A 19535-nucleotide genomic window follows, 5' to 3' on the forward strand; every position below is an offset into this window, starting at 1 on the left:
ACACCAACCAAGCGAGCCACTGTTCTTCCCATTTTACAGGTGGGAAATGGTGGCAAAGCGATAATGGGGTGTCCCAAGGTCATGGCTGAGAAGGGATATGAGCCTGTGCACGTGTCCATCCCTCTGCTTTCCTGGCTGCCTCTCAGAAGAACTTACACACACAGCCAGGACTGGTGCCATTCTTAAGCAGTAATTTTTGTTCTGAAAGAATTGTCATTTTCCTGCTTTTAACCCTCTCAAAGCACCAAGGCTTTCACCTTCAGGAAAGGGCCATAAGTCAGTGCTGGAAGATCTGATTTCCACACAGAAAGTCCCAGCTTTAATCTCTGGCACTTCCAAGTAGCGCAGAAGCTTGGAGAGTTGTTGCCAGTCAGTGTAGACAACACTGAGCTGGATGCTCTGATTCAGGATGAGGCAGCTTCCCGTGTTCTTGTGCACTTTCTCTGCATGCAATGTTAGTAATCAGGTGGGATCACAGATTGTGGATGAGACAAAATGGCTAAGAGGCGCTGGGTGTAGGAAAACAGCAAAGGTGACAAAAGTTGGCCTTGGCCTATGCCCCTCCAGAAAGCTGCAACCACACAAACGCACACAAACTCTCCAAAAGTGTAACAAGGCAGCCCAGAATCCCAGAAAACTGTCAGAGAGAAGCTGCCAAGACTTCCATGTCAATATCCCTCCTGCTTAGGCAAACACAGGCCCTGCTCTGCAGAAAAGCCCATTAAATAAAGATTTCCTTCAGGAGGCAGAGCAAGCAAACGGAGGGAGCTCAAAGCCTTGCCAAGACTCCATGGCAGAACTGTAGTAACAACGAAGATTACCATCAAAGCAACGCTGCAGGCCTCTTTGCAATTCCAGAGCAGAGGAAGGCAAACCACAGAGCTGAGGACACATTCACGAGGAGCAGAACCCTGCATATAACACTGTGCATCTGCCCCAGAGACCCAACCCCAAACTTGTATAGACCGGAGGTCCCTGAGTCTTCGCAGGTGTTTCTCATTTGGGATGTTTGCTTTCAGTCAGGGTGGGGAGCCTGTGGGCCTCCAGATGCTGTGCTCCTCCAGACTACGACTCGCCTCATCACCATCCCTGACCGTTGACCAGAGCACTGATGGGAGCTGGAGTCCAACAACATCATGGGGTGGAGGTACAGATGTCTCATCCTCCTTCAAGTAAGGGCATCAGACGCCTGTACAACCACCAGGGAATCCTCTATCTCACAGAGCCAGCCGCAGCAGCTTCACAGCCACAGTGACTTGGAAAGAGGCCTGTGTCCTAACAGCACTGGGGGCAGCAGCAGCTGTCAAGCTGGCTCAGGGGTGGGGAACCTCTTTGGCCCAGGAGACCGAGCCTTTATCTCCCCCCACCCCTGCGGGCCAACTCTGACAGGTGGGTATCATGATGATGTCAAGGGACTAATAGGCAGCCATGTGCACCTGCCAATGTTGATCCGTGAGGGCAACACAAAGCAGACCAACCGATGAGCAGAGGAAAGTGCTTCTCTCTCTTCGCAGCATGTAGCTCGGCTGGTGTGCCTGAGACATCTGGAGCCGTTTGCTCTCAAAGCACTTTGCTCAGGGCACCTTCTGTCTGCTCTGAGCTCCTGCACTGTGTGGGCTTGGGAGGCGTCTTTTGAGTGGGTGGGTGGAAGAGGACTAGACAGCCTTTTGCCACTTCCAAGTCTACTATTTGGTTTCTCCTTCCCATACATAATATTTTACAGATTTGTTGAGCTCCACCTTACTGTTTTTAAATCAATTCTCCAATTTCCCCCAGGATCATTTTTTATCTGTGTTAAAGACTGTATGATGAGATTCTTGATGCAGTTGTAACTCTGCTCTAAGAATTCCATTCTCCCCCCCTCAAGTTCTCTTCCAGAGTCAAGATGCTCTGACAGTCCTCAGCTCTGTGATTTTTTTTCCTCCCTTCATCTTTTAAAGGTTTCCTCTGGCAACCTTCATGAAGGCAAGGAGCTGTTTTAGGAGTTTAAGGTTAAGGCGGGCAACTTTGCAAATCATGCCCTGCAGCCAACAGCCCCAACAGCCATTTTTCTCACTCTGGGAGGGGCTTGGCCCCTTCAGCAGCCTATCTATGGAAAAGAGGGCTTCACATCCGGACGCGGGTCCTTGGTTGCCATCTGCATGCAATGTGCAAATGAGAAAAACTGCTGTTTTTCTGTGATAGGAAAACCTGACTCTAGCAAAGGAAAGATACAAAAATTTCCTGGGTGTGGGCAAATTGGGAGAGGGGATCTGGAGAGAGTCCCCTTCTTCAGCCCAATTGACCCCAGAAAACCATAAGGAAGGGGGGAAGTGAAAGAGGATGAGGCGCTGGAGTTGCGCTTGCAACCTGGCACCTCGGCTTTGAGCGACAAACGTCAAGATACAGGCGCCACAATCAAGGAGCTCTTACTCATGTAAGAAGAGCTTGGCTGCACCTGGATCAGGTCTAAGCTGGCTGCTCTAGTCCAGGTTCCTGTTCTCACAGTAGTCAACCAGCTGCCTCTTCTGGGAAGCCCACAAGCAGGACTGGAGTGCGACAGCAGCGATTCTCAGCAAGCAACATTCACAGGCAGACTGCTTCTCATACTGTGCAAGCAAGACTAGAAGGCATTGGTAGTCATCCTCTATGAATTTGTTGAAATTCTCTTTTAAATCCAGCTAAGCTGGTGGCCACCACTACATTGAGTGGGAGTGGTGAGTCTGTCCTGAATTGTCCAACATTCAACTTTTATAAGATGACCCCGTTGGGTCGATATTATGCTTCTTCCCGAAAGAATGGGGAAATGGAGCAGGTGAGAAGCAAAGAGAGTGCCATAGACAGGATGCCCAGGGCTCTTGGCAGCTCCTTCCACTGCCGTCAGTTCCATCACAAGTAGAAACCAGTAACAGCTGGGAGAGAGCTGTGCCCGAAATCCCAGAGAGCCAATACTGAGCTAGCTGCACTGAGGGTACTTTCCACATTCCAGAGTTTGCCACATAAATTTAGACTCTCTTCTCAAGCATGGAGGTTGGAACAAGGGCAGATCCATTACTGCACTTTCAAGCTTATGCCTGTTTGGGCTTCACTTGTGTGGGCGCACCATTTGTGGTCCCTTCCCTCCTCAAGGTTTATCATTTCTTGAGTTGGGGAACTATATCTCATGGCTTTCACTGTCAAAAGTGATTGCAATTGCCTCCAGATTTGTGGCCTATTTGAAATCAACAAGGACTGTCTACTCCTTTTCACATAAAAATAATAAGTACCCATGAGCTGGCATCTTCCAGTCTAGCCGATCCGATGACGAGTGCACTTAAGTATCCTAGCCTTAAGTATCAACCCTGCAGAGGAACTGCTTTTCTTCCTGAGAAATCTTTCTGGATCTATCTTCATTAAAGCTCAATTAAACTGAGGGGAAAGGAACTCTTGAAACCCTACCCTTGCCTTCCAGAAAAATAAAATACTTCATGCTGGGTGTAAATTAAAACCAACGTAGCAGCAGCAGCCTGGGGGGAAAGACGGGCAGAGGACAGGATGACGTGGGGGCTCAAGCATCGGAGCATCGTCCCTGGTGCCAAGACATTCCTGAGCATGGCGAGGAGAGCTCCCTGCTGCGGGAATGTACACAAATGCACGTGGATGGGAGGCAGCCCAAGACTCACCCACCGAGGAAAAGGAGATCAGGTCTTTGCCAGCTTTGCCCCTCTTCGCCTCCATGCCACCGGGATCCATTATCTCACTGCCCATAAGCTCTCCAAGCAGAAAAGGAAGAACTTGGGTCTTCTGTTCTTATCATCATTTCCCACTGATGTGTCTCCCCCAGCTGCCCCCCCCCCCGACAAGCATGTGGCTGAATGGCAATGTGGGAAGCAACCAAAGTATTTCTGAAGGGCTCCACAATGCCCCTCTGGCTGGAGACCAGACACCTGGGCAACCCACTGGTCTGCCCTCTCCAACCCTAAGATCCGCTTTACCAACTTCACAACCCATTTATGAAGATGTAGATGTTACAACAACTCATTACCCTTCCGTTGAGCAACGGTGCCCCTTCATTTTCTAATTATTACCCAAGCACCAACTTAATTGCAGCAAGAAACGAAATCTACTTTACTAACACCAAAATGGGCTGTGTTAATATGATGCTTAGGACCAAAGTTTACAATGCATTTTGCAAGCTTTCAAGTGCCACAGAATTCTTCTTCAAACTGTAGTAGCCAGGATGGGCTCCAGGAATGAGAAGTCCACAAATCTTGAATTTTCATGGTAATTGGCCAGTTTTGTGGCTCCTACCCAACCAGGATGTACAAAGGAATTATTTATGTATTCTCCTTCCAAAAGGAAATAAAAACATTTTGAAACAAATTCTAAAAAAGTTTTTAAAATTCTCAACCAGTGAACTCAGTACATGTATTTCCGGAAACAGTATCTTTTAGTATCATCAAATGCCTGGGTAAACAGGAATGTTTTAAATTCTTCCAAAAAGTAAATAATGAGGCAGAAAGACGCCCCTCACCAGGGAGTGCATTCCACAAGCAGGGAACCACCTTTGAAAAGGCACTGCAATGTGCTAGAGCCAACTGAGCAGCCCCCAGTGGCAGCATTTGGGAGCTGAGGGGGCCACTTTGGCCATGGTGGGCTCTGGAGACAACCAAAAAGTGAGAAGCACTGCTGCTGCTTCCAAGTGCCTCCATCACTAGGGATGACGGGAGAGAATGCAGGCAATGCCAAGGATCTTGGTACAGGACCAGAGTTTTCCTCAGGGTGGATAAAAATCAAGGATTTAAAATGAATAAATAAATAAAATCGGATTCTTTTGATTTAAATCGGATTTTTAAAATAAAATGCTTTTGGTGGAAAAAATCTTTCTAAAGATAATTTTCTATTTAAGTTACATTATAGTCCAAAGGCTATTCATCAGGAAATAAGGATTTGTTTTAAGTTGTTTTTTTTTAAAAAAAACAATTTAACCACATCAGTTAACAAACATGGATACATATGCTATAATGTTATTGTTTTAGTTAAATAAATTGTTATTAAGGAAAATGATTATTTTTCTCCTTCCAATAAAGTACAGCAGAATAGTTGTCCAAATATAAACAGTTAACTTATTAAGCCTCACAATAATTTCATAATTATCTGTCTGTGTATTTCTAATAGTATAACCAAATCAGTGATTTTTGATGTAACTGTAAAAACTACTCTGAAAATTGATTATTCCAAAAATGAAACCTTCATCTGGTTGTCAATATTAAGATTATACCAGTAAGAATGAGTCTTTCTGTAAAAAAATAATAATAAAAAAAGATTTAAATCAAGTCATACTGACTAGTGGTTTAAATCAAGTCTTACTGACTAGCGATTTAAATTGTGATTTAAATCAAATCCACCCTGCTTATTCTTTCTCCATAGTTTGCAAGACTATGTTCCCTGGCCTGGAGAAGAGGAGAAATCTTTCACAGTATCTTGGACAACCAGAGTCACCACAAAGAGACCTGTGATGGCCAGAGACCACATTTGTGCATAACCTCTCTAGGTGACACCTGATGTCTCGTACCATGAACCGAGAAGGCCGTAGCTATCCATCACCTCTAACAACTGCACAGGTGGAAGAGATGGCCCGTGGAGTGCAGCTCTCAGAAAGCAGCCCTGCTGAGCTTCTGCAACAGGCGCTGGGCGTTTTGGAGAAAGCAAAGGCAAGTAGCAGCAGCTGCCGGGTGCCGACAGCACCAGACACGGCTGGGTTGACTAAGCCCACTTTCCTTCCTCTTTGGCGCTCTGGTTCCGGCAGCAAGGCAGGAATCCCAGCAGACCCCGGCGGAATGGAGGTAAACTTGCCTCCAAAAGGGCAGCCGTAAGCCGAGACGAACCCAGCGCACAGAGGGGGAAAATAAATGGAAAGAAAGTTTCCACTCCTCACCTCAAAGCTGCTGTGGGTTTCTCTCCCTTTCTGGGTCAGAGAGAGAGAGAGAGAGAGATGATCGTTTCAACTATTCACTGATGTCATTTTTTCCAGGATAAAAAAAGCTCTCCCTGCCAACCCCCTCTCTTTTTCCTCCCACATAACACACTTCTATGCAAACACTTCAAAAATCAATTTGGGGGAGGCCAGAAGACAGAGTAATTCCTTCCCTCTTTTTATGAGGGCACCCACACCCCTTCTTCGGCAGGGGGGCCTCGCACCACACCCAGCCCCAAGCCGAGAGAGAGGGCAGCTCTCTGCCTGGAGAGCCCAAAATAGAAGTGCCGCTGGGCTTCCTTGCCATGCCGGCGTCTGCACACAGGCGGTGATGCGTCAGCCAAGTGGCTAAGCTGGACCAGAGCAGGATGCCGGGCAGCACTGACCTCTCTGAGGGCAACAGCAGGCAAAGCAGTCTGCCCGCCACTGCCCAATAACCCAGCCACCCTGGTTTCCTCTGGCTGGCACGCATGCTGGGCCTTGCTGTGTGCTCAGAGGATAGGACAGAGGCTGAAACGAACAAGCAAGCCCTCAGCAGCCCAGGATGCCCACTTGCAACACCCCTGCGAAGCCCAGGAGGCAGCGTACAAGGCTTGGGTTCCAATGCCAGCCACACACAGAGAGAGAGAGCCCAAGGCAGAAGGACAAAAGACAAGCGAGCTGGATCAGGCCCCTGGCCCACCGAGTGCAGCACCCTGTTCTCACAGCGGCCAGCCAGGCTGGAGCTGTCAATGGTTCTCTCTCTCATCAGGGGCCTTGAGAACTCTCTTCTAGGGCAGCTTATGAACACAGTTAACAAACAAGGCTGGATTTGGTTTCTGAACGGTTTAACCCATGCCTGCAATGCTCTCTCTTCCAGCATTAGACACTGGGATACAAAAGTTAGGAGCCATATGGCTCCTGGGACCCGGATTGTGGGCATAAAAACAGAATACCTGGTCACCAATTTTCTTTCTTTAATGGATTTCTTTTTAAAAGACAGATAGCAGTAGTTTTACTTTATTTTTATTTGTCTGCTGTCGGGTGAATCAGAGGATTAGCAGGCTAGGGAAGCAGCAAAAGACACCTCTTTTGCTACCGTGCTACCCCCCGCCAAACACCTGATTCACTTGGTAGCGCAGCAGCAAAAAAATAAATAAAAAATTAAATTAAAAAATTGCTGCCTGGTGATTCAGGGGGTCAGCAGACTAGCAAAACAGCAAAAGACATATCTTTGTTTTTGCTGCTGCTGCGCTACCAGGTGAAGCAGCTATTTGGCGGGGTAGCGCAGTAGCAACAGACGCGTCTTTTGCTGCTGCACTACCCTGCTGACCCCCTGAATCACCCGGCCAGGCAGGTGGAGATGCTAGGAGCCAAAGGTGGCATCTCCATCCAGTTGCAAAAGGCCGGCTGCCAGTCGCAAAATGCAACTGGCGTCTGCTAATTTTGGGCGCTGCTCCTGACTGTTGGGTCTGGGAAGTCAAAGCAAAAAGTGGTTTTCAGTCATCCCTGCAGGTTATGTTTCACACTGCACAGCAAATACAACCTATTTTTCAAGCAGCTCCTTGCCCAAACTCAGGCGGTGCCACCATCCATGACTCTTCCTACTGCTGCTGGCACAGCATCCTAGTCAGTCTCCTCAGACCCTCCTTGCTACCTGCCCCTAATCTAGCTAGCCCTCTTCAGCCCCTCCAGTCTCAACCTCCACCCCCTCCAACTGCTGGTCCTTCCCATCACTCCTCAATGCTGTTAGCACCAGCCAAGGTCCTGTGGCTGCCTACTTGCCATCTCCGGCTGGTTTTTGTTATAAGTGAGCTGGTCCTGAACACCAGTTCTCTACGCCCACACAGAGATCCCTAATGTTTTTTAAAACTGTGCTTATATATAAAAAGTAAAGAAGGAACTCAAGACTTCCAACAATTACATTTCCAGTACAATTAAAACCGGGAACCATTAAGAAGTCAGAGTAAAACCAACTAAAACAAACCCACAGCCAGCAAGATTCCAGTGCCCTGAATGCCTCCTGTGCTTCTTGAAAAGGTCACAGAATGGACCAGTCTCAGCTCCTTTGAGCAGTCACCCTTGAAAAGGCTCTGCCTTGTCTCCTTCAAGGCAGAACGCAGAACAGGCCCTCCAAAGACGAGAACAATTGAGAGGCAGGTCCAGGCAGGGAGAGGCAATCCTTCAGATGCCCAGAGGGTCTCAAGTACTCGATGGCTTTATTGGTAAGAGCCAGCACCTTGAACTGGGGCCAAAAACAAAGTGGAAGGAATTGCAACTTAAACACGACTGGTAGAATATCTTTAGAAAAAGTGAAAATCTGCATTTTATTATGGATCTCTTATGATTATAATTGTATTTCTACACCTGTTTTGATTTTTATATTGTACAGCTACTATGTTAAGCACTGACATTTGTTTTCTGTATTGCAAACCACCCTATGGTCTTTTGGTGGCATATACGTTTAAATAATGATAGCAATTCTAACCAAGGCACTTTTCAAGGGAAATCCCACATACAGTACTCTGCCGTAATCTAACCCAGATGTGACTACTATCTGTATGAAAAGCAAAAGGTTGAGCTTTGCAGGGCTGTGTCTATTCTGCAATTCCATGCAAGCAGTGAAAAAGCACAACATCTCATATTAGGTTAAGAAGACCAACTGCAGAGACTTGTGAAAGCCGCAGTAATCTTAGTGTTTAAAGTATGATTTTAAGTGATTTTTTAAATGAATAAATGCACACCACCCTGGGACCTAGTGGTGAAAGGCAAATATAAATTCAAATAAATAAATACAATTTTAAAAAGCAGACTTCTTTGGGTAGCCTTGAAAACATGTGGGGACCAGATCCATGAGGTGGTAGAAGTGTCCCAAGGGCAGGAGGCAGAGCCTTAAGCCTTTCCCTATTGCCAGCAGGAAGAAAATCATCTATCCAGAGGCAAGCAGAAACCAAACAAACTCAGGAGTGGGATCTCAATTGCATGTTCCCTGCTGAAACTCTGGAATCCCAACCAGCAGTGGAGTCTGATATGCCTCCCAAAGGCATTTCAAAAGATTCCTTGGCGTGACTCTGTGCCCATTTCTCCTGCATCATATTTGCTGGCATGATTTCTTCATTATGCTTTGCTTTCCCTTGCACACTGAGGAGAGCCTGGTTTAACAGCCTCCAGATTAAGAAACCGTATTTTCTCCCCAGGCTTTAAATATGCTTGCTACACCCAGTTCTGAGCTCCCCTCTCTACGACAGCGGGGCAAGGGCCAGAATCCAGCTCTCCTGAAGCATCACATTCATTCCTGTGGCGTCACCACAGCCCTTTCTGCAGGATTCCCTCCTGTTTCCTGCACCTCCTGCCCAAGGCATTCTGCTTTCTCCACAGCTGATGCTCATGAATGGCTTCCCTCCCAACTCCCCCAACACGGACTCCTTCTGCATTAAGAACCCTGCAAATTACGCCTGGAAGGGCCTCCTTTCGGAAGTAGCCCAGAGCAAGCAGGGCTGCAGGAGACCCCAGCAAACTCTCATGCCCCAGGGGAAATAGATGTGGGGCGTGGGTGGGGGATGCTCGAATCCTGGGGGCTTCCACATGGAGAGCACGGTGTGGTCCATGGGACAAAGAGTGGCCATCCAGCTTTCTCAGCCAGCTGCTAAAAAACCTTCTGCCCTTACATCTTCCTCTTCCTCATGGGTAGGCAAACTAAGGCTCGGGGACCGGATCCAGCCCAATCGCCCTCTAAATCCAGCCTGCGGACGGTCTGGGAATCAATGTGTTTTTACATGAGCAGAATGTGTCCTTTTATTTAAAATGCATCTCTGGGTTATTTGTGGGGTATAGGAATTCATTCATATATATTTTTTTTCAAAATCTAGTCCACCCCCCCCCCCACAAGGTCTGAGGGACAGTGGAAAAAGTGCTGGAAAAGTGTTGTTGTTGTTTTTGGATGAAAAAATTCTTTATTGAAATTCATTAATCTCAATACAGATTTAACTTCAAACATACACAAACAATACATTCTTAAATTAGTTTAACTTAGAATGTTAATTTAACCTTCTAATTTCACTTGGGGGGGCGGGGAAAGAAAAAGTTTGCTGACCCCTGGTCTTACTCCTGGTGGCTGCCCAGTCCCCCTCTCAAGCCCAGCCTTGGTCTCTGCCTAAGCACACATGGAAGACACCTGGGATTGCAGCCAATGAGACTTCCGCTTCCTCCTCTCCCCAACCCATATATGCCCCCCAAATCTGCTCCCAATGGTCCCTCAACAGTCCAGAGCTTATTTTGAGAGGCAGGGGGAGGCGGGAAGAGAGGGAGAGGAAGTCCCTTGCACCAGTGAAGCTGCAGCACTGAACTGTGTCCAGGGTTCAAGGGGTTTGCCAGGAGTAACAGACTTTGTGAGGCGTGCCACTGAACACCAGGCTACCACAGCAACTCCCAACCTAGTGTACTCCAGGTGCTGGTGGATATGAGCTTCCATCATCCCTGGCCATGATGGGTGAGCTTAATGGGAGCTGTAGTCCAACAACATCAGGAGGGCACCAGGTTGGGGAAGGCATGTCTACCATAGGACACTTAAAGTCACTACCTGGGAAGAGCCACAGGGAACTTCAGGGCTCCCCTGGCAACTTTCCATGACTCTCAAGGGGAAGGCAGATTAAGCCTTTGGAGAATCTGTGCCCCAGAGCTGCCACCCTTTGCTGTGTTTTCCTTTAAGCCCCTTCAAAGTCTTGTCAAAGCCACTTTGGTATGAGCAAAGACTGATAATTAACTCTGAGTGCAAAGCAGTGGCTCCCTACACAGAAGAAAGAGGACTGCAGCCCTTGGATGAAGCCCTGTCGATTCCCCTCTAACATGCGGCTAAGACACCCAGTCAGCTTTTCAACGTTGGGAGAAAGTGCTGGCATGGATTTCAGCAGCAGCACCTCAAAGCATGTCCCCTCCGCCGTGGGTCTGGCAGAGAAGCAGACATTCACAGACAGCTTTGCTGAGCTTCACATCGTCTGCAGGAGGGAAGGCCGAAGCAGCTGTGAGCGCTGGTGGGTTGGGAAGCCATGCCCGCTCGTGGCGCAGTGAGTTCAAGAAGCCGCCTGCCAGGAGCACATTCTGAATGATTCCCCCCTCCCTCAGCTAATCAGCTACTGAAAGAAGAGCTCCCTCCGTCCTGCCAGGCGCTGCACACTCTCCCCCCAACACCCACCTCCTGGTCAGCTGCACCATGAAGGAGGGAAGTGGGCTTGGAACAGCCGCTGGCTCGCGGAGGAGCACTCAACGCGCCGTCATTCATTATCCACCGACATATGGAATAGTCATTGTGGGAGGAAGCAGAACCAAACAAGAGCCCCAAACTGCTTCCTCCCAGCGAGGCCTTGACAGCCTCTCCAGCTCCCGGCCATTCATCTCCGGGCAGCTGAAGGGGCGGGAGGGAGGGACGCTCCGTCTGCCCAGCAAGCAAGCAAGCAAGTGCGGCACACACAGGCAGTGCGGGGGGGGCAGGGAGGGGAAGGAGCGCAAGAGCAAGGGGGCCGGGGATTTCCCCAGCTCCAGCCCTCCGCCTGACGGGGACATAGCTGCACAGGCGGCACCTCTGCTCTCCCCACTGTGCAGCAGCCACCTCTGCGGCCAAGCGGGGGTGCAGTGGGAGACGGTCCAAGGCGCTGCTGCGAGGAGGCAAGGCGAGCAGAGCTGCCTTATCCGGGACGGCCCAGCCAGGCCACGCCAGGAAACCAATTTATTTTGTTGTGTCTCTTCCCAGAACACACGGTAGAGAAGGAGTTGGGCGGCCCGCCAGGCCCAAAGCCAGTGGCTGCCAACTGAGCAGGAGCTCAGTAGGAGGAAGTTTAGTCTGTGCTCAGCGCAGGGGCAGCCGTGTGGGCCTCCCTCCGCTGCTTGCTAGTCTTCACTACACAAACCCACGCAGGCCAGGAGGGCGGCGAAGGTGGGGTGGCGTAGGGGGGAGAAGCACCAGCGCTTGCAGAGGGGGCAGGCAGGTGAACAGGAGCTGAGCCACAACACTGCTAGCACGCCATTCATGCTCCGGAAAGGAAGCAGAATCATCCCTCCCCACCCCATTCTCTGCTAAGGAAGCCCAGTTCTGCTGCCAACAAGGCAACTCAGCAACTTGCACACTTTCACTGCCTTCTGCTCACCTTGCTACCTCTATGATGCAGACAGGAACCAGGTTTGCAAATAATCAGGAAGGGAAACAGGGCTATGCCAGGAGGAAAGGGCATGGAAAAGAGGGATACTGGGTCTGTAGGCAGGACTGATGAACCAAGAGTTATGAACGCCCCCTGGATCCCTTCCCCTCGGCCCCAAGTTTGGAAACTGCAAGAGATCAGAGGACAGTTCTGCACCAGATCCCAAACTGCATACCTATGTGTACAATCACAGATGTGGATAACACACTTTGTCCCAGCCAGGCCCTGGGCCAAGGCTCCTGGGGCCAGCCTCCCGTCCCCACAGGACTTTGCCCGGCTGGGCCAAACCTCACAAGCCAGGCACATCCATCCAGGGGGTGTGGGGAAAGGGCTGCACCCAACTGCTGCCTCTGGAAAAGGCACCTCTTCTGGCAGGACACCTTCTGCCTTGCAAGCCTTGGCATTGCCCAGCAAAGAGCAAAGACCCATTGCCAGCTCTCCTCGCTGCTGCTTTGGCTGGTAACACTTAGTGGCACAGCTGCAAGAACAATCATCCAGCTGGACAGAATTGCCTTGGGAAGGAGACAAACTGCAAACCTAGAAGGGCTTCTCTTTTTAAATCCATGACCTCATAGCAAAACATCTCCACTTGCCGTTCCATTTGGAAATGGGTAGAGGAATGTGCCCAGACAGAAAGCCCCGGGCAGGGCAGATCCGAAAGGGGAAGGCTGGGGAAACCAAGAGGAAAGATGGCGGAGCAGAGGAAAGGAAGCAGAGCTCCTCCGTAGGAGTGCGCGCGCACTCCTTCCACTCACTCTCCCCACGCCTCCGTTCTATGCCCATCCCCAAAGGAGGACTTTGCCAAGCCTGCAGCTGCGCAGGACAGGCGCCAAGCCACTCACAATCTGACACTTGCCAGGCTGAGTCACGCTACGGGTTCAGCAAGCCCAGCATCCTGTTTCCAATGGGGGCCAGTCTCATTTTCCCCCGCAGGAGACAGAGGGGTGAGTGAGTGGGTTGTGTGGTGAAGCTCATCCTTTGCTTCCATCTCTGGGTTTTTACGCCCATTTTATTATCCTCAGTGTGATCATCAAGCTTTTCTTCTGAATGTCGGCTGGAAGACTCCAGAGCAGGGATTGTCACACTTCTATGTTCCAACCTATCAGGAGTACAAAGCTCTTTGCTACACCTGAGTTTTTCAGTTTGTGTCCTTAGGCTCTTTGAAACAACCTTCTGGGCTCCCAGTCCTCATGCCTGAAGATAGAGGGACTTTAATTACCCGAAGCTTTGCGTCTCTAACCAGAAGCACTGGGGACACTGGCCTTGCCAATCTAGAGTTCAAGGGAGCAAGCTTGTGCCTCGGGGTTACAATGCACAGCGAGAAGCGCACGTCCTGGGCACAGGAAGCAGCAGCATCCAGACTCTTCTGGAGGAGAGATAAATGCAATTACAGAAAGAGAGGGAGGCAGGAACAAAGCCACTGGAAGCCTCTCTGATGTCAACAGGTTCTGAATCAGTGCTCCCCTCAATGGGGCCCTGAAATAGGACCAGCTGGGGAGGGAGAGACCTTGGATTCAGACATGAAAGAGCTGTGTCCCTGGGTAATGCTCGAGACATTACACAAGCGTGCGTTTTGTATGGCCATATATTTCATTACGCTCTCAATCTCTATTCCAGACCCGGCACTTCCGCAGCTCCCGCTCCAGACCAGGTGGGCTTCTAGTCTGTGGATGCCCTGAACGCATGACTCTGCTGGGTCAGAAAGGCAAGCAGGGATTTCATTCCTTGGGATGCCAAGTCCAGGTCCAAGCCCCCTGCTCTCTTGTGGCCTCACCCACTCAGACTCCCCAAATAATCATCCCACTCAGACAGCACCATATGCAAGCAGCACTCCTCTGCGTCACCCTGGGCAGCTGGCTCTGACTGACTAAAAGCTACATGAGCAGTTGATAGGGAACTGGCTGCTGATTCAAATAGCCTCTCTCAAAGTGACAGGAAGACCCTCCAGAATGCACTCCTTACCATCCAGCTCTTGGGTATTAGTAAACACCATCAGGTCCTTCTCTGGATTGACAACATTCACAAACTTGCCCCCCCCCCCGATGTCCCTCATTTCCTGCTTCACAGAAGACGAACCCAGCCAGCTTTAAGCAAGTCTTTAAGGTGCTTCTGTTGCTTAGATTGGGACTACCACATAGGGAATCTGATAGACCGGGTGGAAGAATGGGAACTGGAGGCAAGCAGTTGCAAATGGAGCCACACGCTTGCTAAAAAGGAATGACAGGCAGTGCTAATGCTGCTGTGGCAGGCATTGTGGGGAAGAGATCAGGCTGCTGGTTGGGAAAGCAGAACTGGAGAGAACCAATGGCAGGCTGGTGGGACAGGGGAATGGGGAGGGAGCTTTCCTGTCCTTCAGCCAGAAACTGAGAGAGTTCAAGGACTCGGGAGGTGACAGGAGGTTAGGAATGCTGACCCACATTCTGCTTGCTGAGAAGGAACTAACAAGTTATTCCACTGCATTACTCAGGGCAGATGTTTCCACAAGAATGACAAAGGCAGCAAGGAAACCCCTGTCTTCTTCAACTAAAATGCCAACAAATAATTCAATTATGTCTTACAGAGCAGACTTTTGTAAAAACAAAAACAAACCAAAAAAAGCCATCTCCTTGTGCTGATTCTGTCAAGGAGAAACAGCTGTGTCCATGTGACTCACCAGAGCTACATGACACTCAGGCCACAACAGTCAACATGGAACAATTCTGCCCCAGTGTCTCAAACTAAGAGACCTCCCTATTTCCTTGCATGCTTCTGAACTTTCCACCCTGCTAGGAGCAGTATTTTTCCCACCCGCTAGCTTTTTGTGTAGGCTAAATACACCACACAGAGCTCCTGCCTCTCTTTTGAGTTCTTTCTTTACAGTTTCCCACTATTTTGCTCTGAACTGCCTAGAAATAGAGTGCCCAGAACTTGATTAGGTGTCTGCCCTTGGAAATGATGATTTCTGCAGTTTATGACTCAGGACCGCAACTTCTCAAGAACCACCTCTGCCCATATGAACTGACCTGGTCCCCTGAAATCAGCATCTTTTGTGGCAGGTCTGTGGGTTGGCTCCCCGTTTGAGGAATGCTCTCCCCAAGGAGGCTTGCCTGGTACCTTCGTTACATATCTTTAGGCACCAGGCAAAAACATTCTCCTCCTAGGCCTTTGGATAATTAAGCAATCTACGGCCTTTTAAACTGCGTGTGTGAGGAGGGGAGGTGTTGTTTTTGTTTGTCACAATGGTATGTATTTTTGTGTTTTTATATTGTAAACTGCCCTGTGATCCTTGGATGAAGGGCGGTATAGAAAGTTAATAATAATAAAGAATACAACTTTAAGAGGTCTTGGCAATTTTGCAACAAGACCATCAAGGGCTCAATCGAAGTGCATTACCTATTGTAACCTCCAGACCCTTTTCTGCTGCGACGTCTATCCAATTGTCCTCTCTTCAGTGTTGTCAATATTTTCCTCACTTGTGTTTACCACCATTTACCTTCCTCATTGACCTGGAGTTTAGTCCAGTTACTTAGCGTTCAACACTAAACCATCAGTTTTTTTTCTTCCTCAGACCATGAGCCCAGAAAAATGCAGCCTTTTACATTTTGCCTGAGGAAAGGTAAACAATGGTCCTCCTCCTGCCTCAAATCCCACACACATCCTCTTGCAACTTTGCAGGCACAAGCCAACCTACCGTATTTTTTGCTCTATAAGACTCACTTTTTCCCTCCTAAAAAGTAAGGGGAAATGTGTGTGCGTCTTATGGAGCGAATGCAGGCTGCGCAGCTATCCCAGAAGCCAGAACAGCAAGAGGAATTGCTGCTTTCACTGCGTAGCGATTCCTCTTGCTGTTCTGGCTTCCGAGATTCAGAATATTTTTTCCCTTGTTTTCCTCCTCCAAAAACTAGGTGCGTCTTGTGGTCTGGTGCGTCTTATAGAGCGAAAAATACGGTAATTGTCCCCCCTCCACCTGCCTTTTTCTCACTGCCCTGGAGCCACCCCATAATCCACCTCTCTGGGCCCTGTGTGTGACTAACAGCCTCATCCACTGCTCTTAAGCTTCTTGCAGGATGTCGTCAGTCTCTCTCTCTCTCTCTCCTCCCCCCAACACCACCAGTTCCTCTGTAAAGAACAAACATCAGTGTAACCCATGCAGCCAAATGTCCATATGACAGAAAAATTGGGTCAGCAGTGGCTGAAAAAGCACACAGGAAACACGGAGACACAAGGAGCCAACTCACTTTTCATTCAAAGAGCAGGAGACCTTGATTTGTTTAGCATTGCATAGGCTGCCCTGGCAAGCCATCACTGCCCACAGAGTAACACAGGAGACCACCTTACCTCCTCATCGGAGCTGTCTTCCACATACTCATTCTGCAAGAGTGGCTCCTCCTGTGGATTGTGTTCTGTGCCCTTGATCTTACGGTGCGATCGCACTTTCTTCTTGGAAACCTCTTCAGCCTGAAAGACAAGCAGGATGGCAGAAAGAGTTACCATGTACAGGCAGCGAGAGGCTGTGGGTCTTACACAATTGCATGGGAGACCTCCCAAACTACACAAAATGGCCAGCAATGAACACTCAGTTCACTCGGGCTATAGGCTAAGGTCTTCTACTACATAGATCCTGGCGCTCCCTCTCAACACATGAAAAAGAAATCGTTACAGTCCACAAAGTTGAGACCTGCAGTCACCCTCTCCCAGGAGAATCTCAGAATCGTAGATTTGGAAGGGTCATCTAGCCCAACCTCCTGCAACGCAGGAATCTCAGCTAAAGCATCCATGGCAGATGGCCATCAAAACTCTGATTAAAAACCACCACCTTCCAAGAGAGTCCACCACCTTCCAAGGGAGTTTGTTCCACTGTTGAACAACTCTTACAGTCAGACATTTTTTCCTGATGTTTAGTTAGAATCTCTTTCTTGTAACTTGACTCCATTGGTTTGAGTCCTACCCTCCGGAGCAGGAGAAAACAATCTTGCTCCCTCTTCCGTGTGACAGTCCCATGTGACAGATATTTGAGTATGGAGAAAGTGGACAAAGAAAAGTTTTATCCCTCTCTTATAACCCTAGAACTTCGCAGGCATCAAATCAAGTTGAATGTTCAAAGATTCAGGACAGATGAAACCAAGTGCTTATTCATGCAGCTCATAGTTAAACTGTGGGTCACTCGCACAGGAGTTAAGAGACAGCCACCAACTTGGATGCCTTTAAATGAGGATTAGACAGATTCATGAAAAAAGGCTTTCAATGGCCCCTAGTCGTGATGGAGGCTATTCTCTGCCTCCACAGATGGAGGGACCATGAAAGCAATGCTCCACCTCCACACCTGGGAGGCTGCTGAATGAATACCAGTTGCTGGAAACCACAGCGGGGAAAGGGCTCTTCTGCTCACGTCCTGCCTGCAGGCGTCTGTTTGTCTCCTGTCAGAACAGGATGCTGGACAAGACGGGCCACTGGTCTGATCCAGGACAGACAACAGAAAGCATTCCTTTGCAGAATGCAGAATGAATCCCCCAAGTTAGTTGTCAGAGGATGTCGTGATGGCCGTCTCCTTATGTAAAGTCATGGAGGTAGATGGGCAATTCTGCATATAGGTCACCCTTCCTCAAGGTGGGAGCCCCCCACTGTTTTGGACTACAAACCCTATCAGCCCCAGCATTATCTGGTCATGCTGCCTAGGGCAGTTGAGAGTTGTAGTCCAAAGCAGCCAAAGGGCACATTCTTGGGAAGGCTTACCTAGAGCATACTGTGCAAACCCCAGGTGACACAGCAAGCAGTGCTCGCTACGCTTTACGCATGGACAGAATGGAAACTTTCTGTACTTTAGATGGCTTGGCCTATCGGCAGCCATGAGCTAAGAGGCAGCAGGCGCCTGCAGATACACTAACAGCAGGAGAAGGCTCCTACTTTCTACACCGTGCTTGTGGGCTTCCTGAAGGCATCTGGCTGGCCACTCCTGGCAATAAGAGGCTGGGCTAGATGGAACCACCTTAGTCTGGTCCATCAGGGCTCGTCTTAGGATCTGAGACAGGACAGGATCCAGATTCCAGCCAGATTCCAGCCCACGGGCCTGGCGTTCCAGACTGCACCTACGCCTTGGCCTGGCGTGCGGGTGCAGGCAGAACTGCACATCCTTCCCTGTTAAAGAGATTCACCCTCCTCCCCCGCTCAGAGGGGACCCAGCCTGGAGTGGGCTTTACCGGAGGATTTGACAGAATAATCAGAAAAGCAGCCCTACAAAGCACCCCTCCTGGGAGCAGTAAAATCTGCACAGTGTGTGATCACCTTCTGCTGTACGCAACCCATAACACAGCCCTTTCTGCCCCCCTCTCTGACTTCCACCCTTCTGGCCAAGGAGAGAAAGTGGGGCTGGGGGCCTAGAAAGTACAGGGCCAACTAGAAGATGGGATTACAGCAAAAACAAAGGCTTTATTAAAGTCTTTGAAAAAAGGAGATCGGAGGTAAGTTTTTTCCCAGGCTTTTGGCATTGAGAAGGTTTTGTCTGTCTCTCCCGCTCTCCCCCCCTAATTCTCCTTCCTCCCAACACTCCACGAGCTTGGAGAAGAGCCCCATGCTGCAGAAATGGGCCACTGGTGCAGCAAGCCACCCTGGCGACCTGCCAGGTCATGCCGAGGAGGCCCAGGGTCACTGCCAAGGGCACCCTGGCCTAGCAAGACTGGCCCAGTTCCTCATCCCTTACAGGCACCAGAGCTGCCTCTCAGTACACCTCCAGAACAAGACATGTGGAGCAATGCTGCTGTGGAGACACCCACAAACCAAAGCACCCCTAGAAGGACCAAGCTCCCCTTCCTGTAGCTGTGCTCCTGTCCCTCTGGCAATCAGCTGGAAGAGAGCTAGGACAAGGCAGGCTGGTGCGGGTTCTTCAGACAACACCACCCAGTGCTTCTCCTCTGGCAGAACGTTCCAAGGCTCACGCTTTGATACTCATTTGCTCATTTTCAAGATGGAGGGGCAGTCTTGTGCCACCCTCCTGACTCAGGAGTTGTAGGGTAGGGCTCTCTGCTTAGGTGAGATGAAGTGTAAGGTTCTCCCAAGCAGCTTTTATCAAGAGGCATATAAAAGAATTCCCTTGGTGACAGCTAGCCTGGATACATGCTGGGAACCATCCTTCTTGCACAGCAGCCTTATTCTTGGATTTTTCTACAGCCAAACTCTCTGCATTTTTCATAAATGGACACAAAACGGGGCCCTGCTTCCTGCCCTGAGCAGTCAGTTCAGAGTCTCCTGCAGGAAGGTGGGCAAAGAGGCCACCAGAGGGCAGCATGCAACTCCAAAAGGAATGTGCAGGGGGGAGCAGGGGGCAGGGGAGACAGCCAGGAAAAGCAATCGGAACGAGTAATTGCAGCAGCTGCGGCAGCCAGGGCTTCCGAGGTGAAGAGGTCAGGCTGTGAGCCGCTGTGCCTGCATCTGCTGATTCAGCAATGCTTGTGGCC

The 19535-nt window shown here is 49.6% G+C and overlaps 1 protein-coding gene across 1 annotated transcript in view; it reads right to left on the reverse strand.

Moving 5' to 3' along the window:
- The window catches only part of BOP1 (BOP1 ribosomal biogenesis factor), a 63129-nt gene that overhangs the window by 38374 nt on the left and 5220 nt on the right, over positions 1-19535 (reverse strand). Inside the window, exon 2 of the mRNA XM_081918799.1 lies at positions 16423-16542. Within this exon, the coding sequence (XP_081774925.1) occupies positions 16423-16542 (120 nt within the window). The remainder of the gene's footprint in view (positions 1-16422; positions 16543-19535) is intronic.

Source organism: Podarcis melisellensis (genome assembly GCF_964234715.1).
Source record: "Podarcis melisellensis genome assembly, chromosome: 7".
NCBI classification, from domain to species: Eukaryota; Metazoa; Chordata; class Lepidosauria; order Squamata; family Lacertidae; genus Podarcis; species Podarcis melisellensis.